Here is an 11,791-nt window from a genome sequence, read left to right as displayed (position 1 = left end):
CTTACACTGTGTGCTGTAATATGATTTTTATTCTTCAGTTAGGGCACATGCACATGCTAAGATTCGGGGAGATTTAGTAGCCCGGTGATAAATCACCTCTTCTTCAGGCGTCTCACAAGGAAAATTCGGGCAACTTCGGAAAACGAATCGCTCCAAGAGCCATCCCGACTAATCTCCCCCAAATAGCATTGTGTGGCTCTACCCTAAAAAGTAAAAAACAGGAGTTAAGCCAACACTGCCTTCAATATCAATTGTTTTTACAAACAATTTAAAAAGCACTGAAAATTTTTTAATTAATATATATTGGAAAGTTGCTTAGAATTTATGTTTTATTTAATTAGGCAAATTTTTATTTTTGGGTTGACATCCTTTAATTTTATTGGAAGCCAGCTTTCAGAAACCACTCCCAAGTCCTAATTACAAAAAGAGATAGTTTTATTTAACAATCATCATTTCAGCTTTGTGAGGAAACTAACAACATGGATACTAAACTCACAGGCAAAGATATTTATGAGGAGAAATTTAATCCTCAGACTTATTTAGAGACATTCTACAAACCAAATTCAGGTGTTATAATAACAGAAGGTTGTTTGGAATTTATTTTGAGAAAACTTCATGAGACATTTACTGAGCGTAAGTATCACATTTATTTTCTTGTCTTCTACCAGTCTTTATATTTTTAATTGCAAACCTATTTAATACTATATACCTGTTATAAGTGGTTATCTCAGACTGAAGGCTTTAGTGTTGCTACAACCAGATCAAGTATTGTTTTCCTATAGGGAATAATTTTACCAGAGGTGTAACCAGAATCCACAAACAGCTTGACCAGAAAAATGTCACCAGCACAGGTAGAGATAATGCTATGTGTGGCATGAGTGACTGAAAAGTGCTATTCAGTGCTTTGGAAGGAATATCCTTAAATACATTTAGTTTGCCAAGTGAATAATTAGAGACCTGCCATTAAATAGTGTAACTTAAATTTAAAGGAGTAGTAACATAAAGTAAAATACATTTATTTAAAATTGTTTGACACACTTGTTTTCTCCCCCGGCAAAGAAATACCTGCCATGTCAACTTGAATTTTGATTTGAATGTCACTGCACAAAAAGATGAATTTTCATCTGAAAAGGTGGGCATGCATTTTCAGGCTGAAATCTGACAGTATGAGTGGAAACATATTGTTGCTATTTAAATCAATAGTAGGTAGCTACACTGGCAATGACTTAACTCCTATTGGCTGTGTCTGCTGTCAGTCTGCCACTGCTTCCATGTGTTGTGTTGTGAAGTGCTGGGCAAGTTAAGCTGTGTTCACAAGCTGAAGGCAGAGAAACTGTTACAAGTTTGGGAAGGGAAGGGGAGTGCAGGCAATGTGCTTTAGAGACTTCAACTGAGCACCGGCAGAGAGGATCCAGTTATGAATTTGGGCGGGGGAGGGGTTGCCAGCAATGTGCAGGGACAGAGGCTCAAGTTAATCGTTTGGGCTGTGAGAAAACATGCTGATGGAACTTGAGTTATGCAGAAGGAGACCAACCTTTTATATAAGTTTGAGGGGGTACTTGAGATGTGCAGGGGGATTGACGAATGCAGAGGAGGTGGACTGAGATGTGCAGAGATGAGGGGGATTAAGATGTAGAGTTGCCACCTCACCCCCTTAAAACTGAACACTTATGGAATCCACAGGCTGCATGCCTAAATAGCAATTTATTTACATGCATGCTGCTAACTGAACTGATTTATGTGCAGTCATTCATCTAAATGAATTGCTAATTAGCCATGCAGGCTGTGGATTCCATATGTGTATGGTTTTAAAGGGATAAGGTGGCAACCCTATTAAGGTGTGCACAGAGGATTGAGATGTGCAGGGGGTGGGGCTGGGAACTTGTAACAATTACAGTAGGTGTCTGCTGTTTGGCCTCATTCTGGAAGCCCTCCAGCTGCATGCACACTTAGAGCCTTCTATAGACGTCTCCCTCCAGCTGCCAGTGCCCCCCCAGGTAAAACATATAATGCACACTTAATCACAGTTTTACACATATTTACATACACACTTATAAAGACATATATGCATCCACAAGTGTACAACTTGTGCACACATACGCAAAAGTACTTTTTTCTTTGCTTTTTAAAATTTACTATTGCATGTTATTTTTGCCCTAAAACCGTTAATCTTTGTTTAGATGTTTGAGTAGTGGATCAGGTATTCTGCTAATTACACTGCTAGATGAATTATTTTATTGATTGTGTAATATTTTTTACTTGTTTTTTGGAAAGCTTTGCGGCTTGGTAATTTGGAGTAAAAAAATATTTATCTTTACCCATTTTGGATTTGTACATTCTAAAATGTAAATATGGTTTTCTACAGACTTCATACTGTTTGGGGGTTTACTTGGTAGCAGCTGGAAATTCATATGCACTATTTTTATTATGTTGTCTGTACATGCCATATACTTGGATAAATCTGTACATTTTGGGTATGAAACTGTTTAGCAGACCACTGGCTTTCATGTTTAGGGTGTTATTTGTTGGTAGCTTAGGTTAGCTGATTTTGAAAGCTTAGTTTGTCCTGAAAAAAACAAGATAAAGTCTTCCTAGGTTTACTAATAGCCCCCAATATGCACCTAATATGAAAGCTCAACACGCTTAAAAACTGGCAATAGAAGTAAAAAAAGATCCCAAATCATTTGGCAGTGAAAGGGGTACAACTATTTCATGGCTTGCCAAATATGTAAAGCAAAGAACAGATTCACTGTGTCAGCACAATACTCCTCTGGTATTTAGGTGCACATATTATTGTGGCCACCAGATACTGTAGAATATCCAAGAATGTAGTGAACAGCACCTCTTAGTAGAGTTAAAAAGCCTTTATTTAAATATGGCTCAGACCAAACACAGCAATGTTTCAAGCCACTCCCCAGGATTTTTTTTTCAAGCTAACACACATGGTCACTTGGACTTCCTTTTAAACATATTAAAACAGCCAATATGTTATCAATAATCCTCGATTTTGATGCCGACTGTAATAGTTCCGCAATCTTTTTTCTGATATAAGGAAGAGGGTTGGTGGCCACATGTTTATAAGTCTTGTCATCTGACAATTGATGCATTATCTCTTGTATATAAGCTATTTTATCCATGACCACCAGCACCCCACCCTTATCAGAAGGTTTTATGATCAATTTATCATTGGTCATTTTTTCCCTATAACAACTTAAATTCCAGGTGGTGGATCATATCCCTCTTTCACGATGAGGAGGTAAGAGAGCGAAGAGGCTTCTAAAAAAGGATGCCTTCTGGATCCACCACCTGGATGCGAACGTCTACTGCCAAGCAATTTTTAGACATTTTGTACTCTTTCACTTTAAGGGCCTTTCCTGGGGCGGCCTTTTAGTTTACCCAGGAAAACAATATATTGTTTTTTTCAGGACAACCCGAACTTTCAAAATATGCAAGAATGTTGGTCTAATTCTACTTCTGTAAAAAAAAATAGACTTCTAAGTGCCTAACAAAATGAAAAAAACCATGTTTCACAAAGAACTATCACATATATCAGAAACCATTTATTTTATGTACGAGAACACAGCCCATTTGGAAAGCTATATGTCTCCTGAACACGGCAATACCAAATATATATAGTTTTATGGAGATTTCTCAGTTGTATAAATCAAAATCTACAAGCAGTACACTACCAAATTTCCAAAGCATTGCTCCACAACAATGCATACTTCTGATTTCAAGGCCAAACACAGTGGCGGAACTACCAGGGGAGCAGGGGGTGTGAGCAGGCCAGGGCCCACGCCCCCTCAGGGCTCCCCAGCAGCTCGCGCGCCACTGAAATGCGGGCTGAAAATCGCTAACGGAGGGGGGCGGGGGGTCTGGCTGCATGTCCCACACCAGGGCCCACCCCCCTCTAGTTACGTTACTGGCCAAACATTCCACTAAAAGTAGGTTTACCCTAGACAATCACCCATTATTAGAAAGAACAGATTCTGGAGAATCAAAAATCAATATATCTATGTAGTCCAAACTACCAAGTTGCAATTGTTTCCTAAATTTATAATGTTTTATAGAAATTAGTGAATTTTTGGAAAAATATTGCAATTGGCTGCATTTAAATATGGACGTCCGAGGTCTACTGAATAGTTTGATGCCCAATATGCATAGATTTACCAAAGTATGTGGAATGTACAGACCCCAAATGAAAATAGTGCATATGAATTTTCACGCTGGCCAACTCAGCCCAACTGTGCGTTATGTGCCGTAAGACCCCCAAACTGTAAAAAGACCCCCAGAAAACCATATATTTTTGGAAAGAATATGTTCTGGCAGATCAAACTAAGTAAAATATATCTTTCTATACTAAAGCTCCAAACAGCAAAACTATACTAAAGATACATAAGGAAGAATAATGCAGGGATAAAATTGCAATAAAACCACAAAAATAGCGTAAATCAATGAAATAACAAAATAATCCAACAGAATAATTAGTGGCCAAAATTGATTATCCAATAGTCACGCTGTCAAAATAACAAGTTTTTAGGCAAAAAAAAACCAAAAGATAACTGTACAATGAATAAGTAAAAAAACAAAACACCTGTTTGTGAGTTTTTGTGTGTATACATGAAGGCACAATGATGTTGCTGCGGTGCCCCATAACAAGTCGTTCCTCTGCTGCAATGTTCATGTAGTTCATTCAGTAAACAGATCCCATTAGAAACAGCTGAGGTTACTCTATAATAACCAGTCATTCCCACTGCTGGAAAGTTCATGTAGGATATGGTCTCATAAGGGCTGAACTCAACAGAACGATGGGGTTTGATGCGGTGCTGCACAATGAAACAGATGCGACAAGTTGGAGGCGCTGAATATAATGAGCGATCAAAACATCGCATGTATCCGACACAACACAGCTGTCAGATGTAGGAATGCACCGAATCCACTTTTTTGGACCCTTCTTGAAAGATTCGGCCAAATACCGAACCGAATCCTAATTTGCTTATGCAAATTAGGGGTGGGAAGGGGAAAACATTTTTACTTCCTTGTTTTGTGACAAAAAGTTATGCGATTTCCCTCCTCGCCCCTAATTTGCATATACAAATTAGAATTCGGTTCGGCCAGGCAGAAGGATTTGCCCGAATTCGAATCCTGCTGAAAAAGGCAGAATCCTGGCCGAATCCTGAACCGAATCCTGAATTTGGTGCATCCCTAGTCAGATGTGAGTTCCGCATGCTGCGTCTTCATCCAACAGTCGTGTTGTTTGTAGTTTGTAACTGCGATGTTTTTATCAATCTCATTATATTTGGCGCCTTTGACTGGTTGCATGCATTTCGTCGTGCTGCAACGCATCACACCCCATCATCTCATGGAGTTCAGACCTAATTCAATAAATAGATCCCAATAGAAATAGCTGATGTTACTCTATAATGTGTAGTTCATGTAAATAGTTGCATTCATTAATTTGCTGATTTTGCAGTTAACTGGGGGTAAGTGGAGTTTGCTGTATGTTTAAACCAACCGATTTGCCCCGTCACACTGCTCTGCCTGACATTGCTTGATGAAGCAAGTCAGTGCAGTTTTTGTGGAAGTTTTGACGCAACTTTGCTATAAAGATCAAATTGGGAGCAGACTCAGTAAATATATGAAAACGCATACCGGAGACCTCTAGTGACCAAACAGAGGTGAAAACTACAAATACAAAAAATTTTTCTCCAAGGCATGCTAATTAGTAAAAAATATAAATTTTATTCACATCAATTATTAAAAAACATCAAGAGTATACCTTCTAACGCCTAACGCGTTTCATGCTTACCCAGCACTGCTGAGGTTTCTAAATCTGCCTGTGATTTTTTTTGTATTTCAACTTCTGAAACAAGATTTAAAACTTTAACTCTATTTATTTTATTCAGAGCTCAAATTTAATTTATTTTTCATGATATAGTGATTTATACCAGAAAAATATTTTATTTCATGAATTTGAATTATTTTTATGATTAGAAAAACCCTCAATTGTCTCCAATGTGCAGAACTTCCCCAGTGCTCCTCAGAAAGCAACTGGGCGGCACGGCTGTCCCTAATATTTTGCTGCCCTAGGCTAGTATATGGGGGAGGTGCAGGCATATGGGGCAGATTCCGGTGTTGAAATGCTTACTAATGCATACGGGTGCCAACATCTGCTCTGTGTGCCTGCACCTGGGTCAAGGGTAGGGGCTAATTCTTGGGCCTGCATTCATCTGATTTATGGCAGTAACTGTATATAATTTGTAATAGTGGTTCTGAAAGTAACACCAGTGCATGGAATTGGGCCGTATTTAAATTGATAGCAAACTTAAAATTTTTGGGTGCAAATGGTCGTTTAACTAAATTTAAACACTATTACAAAACAATCTCTTTATCTGTGTTATTGGATCATTAGTATGTTCTTAAATCTATAGATTTTGAACACTAAACTCATTGTGTTACATTATTCATAATATAAAAATATTTTTAGTAATTTTTATATGTTGTTACTAAAGACATGCAGAAAATAAATTGGTATAACATCAGTCATCTTAATTTATTGATCAGGTGGAGTGAAAGGGGAAACACTTATTGACATTGGCCAAGGACCAACAATTTATCAGGACCTTTCTGCATGTGAATCTTTCAAAGAGATCATCGGTGCTGAATACACTGACTGTAACCGGGAGTACTATGAAAAAACCTTGAGAAATGAACCAGGAATATTTGACTGGACAACTGCTATACAAGCAGTCTGTGACCTGGAGGGAAAGGGGTAAGGAACTATTTCATTATTGGTCCTGCCACAACATTATCTTGGTATGTCCCAGGGGTGCTGTGCCATTTTTTATATTTAATAGAAAGGAAGCCTGTTTTCCTCTTCCATATTGGTGGGAATTTAAGCCTTGATATCAGTGAGCACATAGGTTAATTGAAAGGCTGCTGTAAAGCAATGACAGACCTGAGGGAAAGGTAACACTTTTATAAAAAACTTTTTATTATAGAGATCCCACTAAATGGAAAAGTGGTTATGCCACTATAGTTGGACTAATAAAAGCAAAGGCCTGATTGGCCCAAAATATTGACACAAACATAAACATGAAGCACATAAAATAAAGAAGCATACATATAACATCAGTGATATAAGATTGTTTTGCCACCAATATGGATTTATACAGCTTGGTAACCATCAAGTGCAAAGTACTGTTATATTATAGAGATAGCAACAACTGGGAAAGTGGTCATGATTTAAACCATTATAGTTAGGTTAATTAAAGTAAAGGCCTGATTGGCATTTGGTTTCTATGGGGTAGTTTAAGCAAATGTTTGCTCCTTGTTTGCATATAAGCCCAATGTGATCTTATGACTTAAATCATCTGTGATTTGTAATTACCGAACATAACACTAACCAGTTTAATTTACCTTTTTCAGTACAACAGTGGAAGAGAAGAGAGAAAAACTGAAAAAGACAGTGACAAAGATAATTAAATGTGATATAAATAAAAGCAATCCTGTGGAACCTCTGGTGCTGCCCAGAGTTGACTGTGTAATGACAATTTGGTGCTTGGAATGTGCCAGTGATCTGGATAGTTTTTGTAATGCCCTTAAGAACATTTCATCTTTGCTAAAAGTGGGAGGGCATTTAATAATTGCTGAGATTCTTAACTGTACCTACTTCTTGTTAGGAGGCACAAGGTTTTCTTGTGTAACCTTAACTGAGGAATTCATGAGAAATGCTATAACTGATGCCGGCTTTTCTATAATAGACCTGGAGGTTCTGGTGAGAAAGCCCGACAAAATGCACTACAATCTCTCTGATCATGACTCAATCATATTCCTTCTTGCACGCAAACTGCGGGATATTTAGGTTGGAGAGGATAGTATATAATATACAGCATATCTGCTTATGTCTACCAAGGCTCATTTATTTAAACATTCAGTCATATAAAAATATAATACCTATTCTGAACTCTATTAAATGAGAATACAGTTTGTTTGTTTGAGTCATACAATTGGCACCTAAAGAATTAAACAGCCCCTAAACAATAATATGTCTACTATTTTTATGTGTGATAATAGAAAAAAAATCACGTTAGATAACAGCAAGATAACTGCTATAGAACATCATTCCAGAAGAGTCCAATTTAGAGAGATTTATGTTTCCTGTTCTTCAAAACTGGTTAAATAAATGGGGCACTATGCCTATGTTTAAAATGAGCTTAATAAATGTGCTGTACTCAAATATTTATAGTTTTGTTATTTTTTGTTTCATTTACTAAAGTACGGCTACGTGTAAAAACTAATAGAATGCATCACAGGGTAGAAAACAATGTTTTGTTGTTGTTACATTTTAAAACACTTTATTTGTCCACATTAAAATTGGACAGACTAACAGTCTACAGTAAGCAGAAACTAACGACATGATTCAGGACCTTATTACAACAGGCATATATGGTGTAGAGACAGTGCCATCTAAAGGGGAAAAAACAAAAATATGTTAGCATTTGTTACCTTTTAAAATATACTGTTTACCAACCCAGTCAAGATTTGAAGGGGTCAAATCAGAAAGGAATTGTCCCACCTGAAATTCAAACCATAAGGAATACACATACGTACATGTCAATTTTAAGTGCTTTTCATTTGTGCAATAATCACATATTTTCCTTTTTTTGGTACATACTTGCCTATTGGTGACTGTACTTTCTGACATTAATGTACTTCATTATTCTGTCCATAAGTTTTCCCATGGTACATCTAACATATTATTCCAAACAATTTGTACAATTAAATAGACAGGGCCGTCTCAACAAAATATGGATCCAACAGTAAATGTGATACTTTGAGCCTGAAAAAATGCATTGTTCATAGCAAAGTCTTCTTTACCATTAATCCTTTCTTGACACTCTAGTAATAATGAGCACTCTATACTGTAACTCAGGCATGATGGTAAGATCACTGTAGAAAAAGCATTTAGAGCATTGCATTAAGCCCATACATGCCAATAAGGTCACTGCAAAAATTAAATGAGTTTTGCTTAACCCAGACATTATATTTAATTTAAGTGTCAGTAAAATCATTGTCATTAAGATGCTCTGCTTCTGCTCTCTCATATAAAAAGGCCAAGGAAAAAGATCTAGGACAGCCCTTAGAAGAATCTGAATAAGGAAAGGGAAAAAGAAACTTGAAGTCTTTTATACCAGATGTAAAATAACCCAGAGATTCTGTATCCAGTGAGGGTATAATTGGATTATCAAATAAATAAAAGATATGAAAGACAACATTCTTTTTGCAGTTACACTAGATAATAATTTTAAAAAAATGTCTTCCTATTACAAGACCGTTTTATTCAAGAAAAAAAAACTACCCCTAAGGCCATTCACCCACCTGAAGTGTAGTTGAACTGAACAGTTTCTAACTCTATACTTAGTAGTCTATCTGAGAGAAAGAAGTCTTAAAATATACAGTGAAAAAAAAAGAAACATTCTACATCCTTACTTATTACACATAATCAGGTGTCTGAGTTCAACTATTAAAAAATGATCAGTGCCTTGCTCTAACGTGCTTTTACTTGTTTACATTTAAAAAATTGCCAAGATTACTAATTACTCTGCAAACACTATGACTAGTGCTAAATTCATTCAATAACTGAAATAAAGTGCTTACCGTATGAATTAATAAAAAAATGTGAAAAAAGGTTTCTCAAAAGTTGATGTTTTCTAGTATCACCTTGTATGAAGATTGGAAAGTGTAATGAAAAGATGATAGAGATATCCCCAAAGAGGAACTACTGTCTATCTAAGCCCTGAGGATACCACAAAGTTGTAAAAGGAAAGAACCAAGGGGCTGCAGTCTCAATTTTTACCTTGCCTGACGCTGATTTTAAAAAGGCTATATAGTCTAAAAAACCGCAAACCCCAATGAAGCCACTTCACAGACAATTACTTACTGCTACACAGCAGCTTGTTTATATGAACTATAGTAGTGTTTATGAAGCAAACAGATCAGTTTTACCAGTACAGGGCAAAAGTACATTATGTTTTCATTATTTATTTACATAGCACTTTTTTTGGTGTAACTGTTTCTTTAAGTGTCCCATACCTTGCAGGAGCAGAGATACTGCTTCAGTCCATGATAGTTCTTTTGAGGCTGAGTTGTCATCAGAGGATGAATTGTCATCTGCTTTTGATCAGTATCTGATTAAGGTTGTGAGACATACTTTAAATATTGAGGATGCTGAGCAACCAACAGCCTCTATTTTTCTAATAAGAAAAAGCCAGCCTTTCCTCTGCACAAGTAGAAGATCATCTTTTACTGGAATGGAATAAGTTATCCAAGAGGATACCACTTGAGCAAATGTTAAAAAAGTTGTCTCAAAGGAGCCTCAAACTGCTTGTCTAAATAGCCTAACTGTCACTCCTAGAGTGACCTCTCAAACTAAGGTCTGTTGGGCTTAATGACATCCTTTGCACATGGATAGGAAACTGGCTACAGGATCGGGTACAGAGGGTGGTTGTTAATGGTACCTTCTTTACTTGGAGTAAGGTTCTTAGTGGGGTCCCTCAGGGCTCGGTATTGGGTCCACTTTTATTTAACTTGTTCATTAATGACTTCGGGGAGGGTATTGTAAGTAATGTATCAGTGTTTGCAGATGACATACAACTATCCAGCCAATTAATTCCACCCAGCATATGGCATCTTTGCAAGAGGATCTTGACAAACTGGAAATCTGGGCAGCTAAGTGGCAAATGAGATGTAGAAAAATGTAATGTCATGCACCTTGGATGTAAAAATATCCAAGCCCCTTAATTGGACTGCACTGGCAAATCCATTATGGAAAAGGACCTTGGAGTCCATGTAGATGATAAACTTGACTGTAGCAAGCAAAGCCATTCAGCAGCATCATGGGCAAATTAGGTCTTGAGCTGTATTAAAAGAGGCATTGATTCACGGCAGGAAGCTTCCACTTTATAGAACACTGGTAAGGCCCCATCTAGAATATGAGAGCTGTGAAGATGTGGAATTCTCTCCCTGAATCAGTTGTACAGGCTGATACATTAGATAGCTTTAAGAAGGGGTTGGATGGCTTTTTAGCAAGTGAGGGAATACAGGGTTATGGAAGATAGTCCGCCATTTTGGAGTCAGGAAGGAATTTTTTTCCCCCTCTGAAGCAAATTGGTGAGGCTTCAGATGGGTTTTTTTTGCCTTCCTCTGGATCAACTGGCAGTTAGGCAGAAATAATATAAAAAAAGAAAAAAAAGTTTAACTTGATGGACGTGTGTCTTTTTTCAACCTTACTTACTATGTTACTATGTTACTATGTAAGTCAATTATCCGTATATCTACAAAACATTACAAAAATCATTGGAAGAGTGGGGGAAGTATCATATTTCCTGGTTAGGAAAGTTCACAGCAATAAAAATGACACTACTTCCACTGTATAGAGCACTTGTAAGGCCCCATCTTGAATATGCCGTACAGTTTTGGTCTCCATCACTCAAACAGGACATTATTGTATTAGAGAGGGTACAGAGAAGGGCAACTAAGCGGGTGAAAGGTATGGAAAATCTTAGCTATGAGGAAAGACTGACCAAATTGGGGATGTTCACGCTGGAGAAGAGGCGCTTAAGGGGTGATGTGAGCACTGTGTATAAATATATAAGGGGATCATATAATAATCTCTCTAATGCTTTATTTACCAGTAGGTCTTTCCAGCTGACACAAGGTCACGCATTCCGATTAGAAGAAAAGAGGTTCCGCCTAAATATTCGGAAGGGTTTTTTTACTGTGAGAGCTG

General features: G+C 37.2%; 1 protein-coding gene across 1 annotated transcript; it reads left to right on the top strand.

Annotated features, from left to right (window-relative positions):
- The first annotated feature begins 445 nt into the window (after positions 1 to 445).
- Positions 446 to 8,239, top strand: LOC108697004 (indolethylamine N-methyltransferase). Its single transcript, XM_018226689.2, has 3 exons — positions 446 to 633; positions 6,565 to 6,772; positions 7,429 to 8,239. The coding sequence occupies exons 1-3, from the start codon at positions 480 to 482 to the stop codon at positions 7,862 to 7,864; spliced, it is 798 nt and encodes a 265-aa protein (XP_018082178.1). The 5' UTR covers positions 446 to 479; the 3' UTR covers positions 7,865 to 8,239.
- The last annotated feature ends 3,552 nt before the right edge of the window (positions 8,240 to 11,791 follow it).

This window comes from Xenopus laevis, chromosome 7L (assembly GCF_017654675.1).
Source record: "Xenopus laevis strain J_2021 chromosome 7L, Xenopus_laevis_v10.1, whole genome shotgun sequence".
In the NCBI taxonomy this organism is placed as follows: domain Eukaryota; kingdom Metazoa; phylum Chordata; class Amphibia; order Anura; family Pipidae; genus Xenopus; species Xenopus laevis.
The sequence above is the reverse complement of the archived record's forward strand: the minus strand, read 5'-3'. Positions and strand labels throughout refer to the sequence as shown.

Coding starts and splice junctions, on each gene's coding strand:
- LOC108697004 (XM_018226689.2), top strand. CDS start 480: ATGGATACTAAACTCACAGGCAAAGATATTTATGAGGAGAAATTTAAT. Junction 634..6,564: donor TCATGAGACATTTACTGAGC/GTAAGTATCACA, acceptor TTTATTGATCAG/GTGGAGTGAAAGGGGAAACA. Junction 6,773..7,428: donor TGTGACCTGGAGGGAAAGGG/GTAAGGAACTAT, acceptor TACCTTTTTCAG/TACAACAGTGGAAGAGAAGA.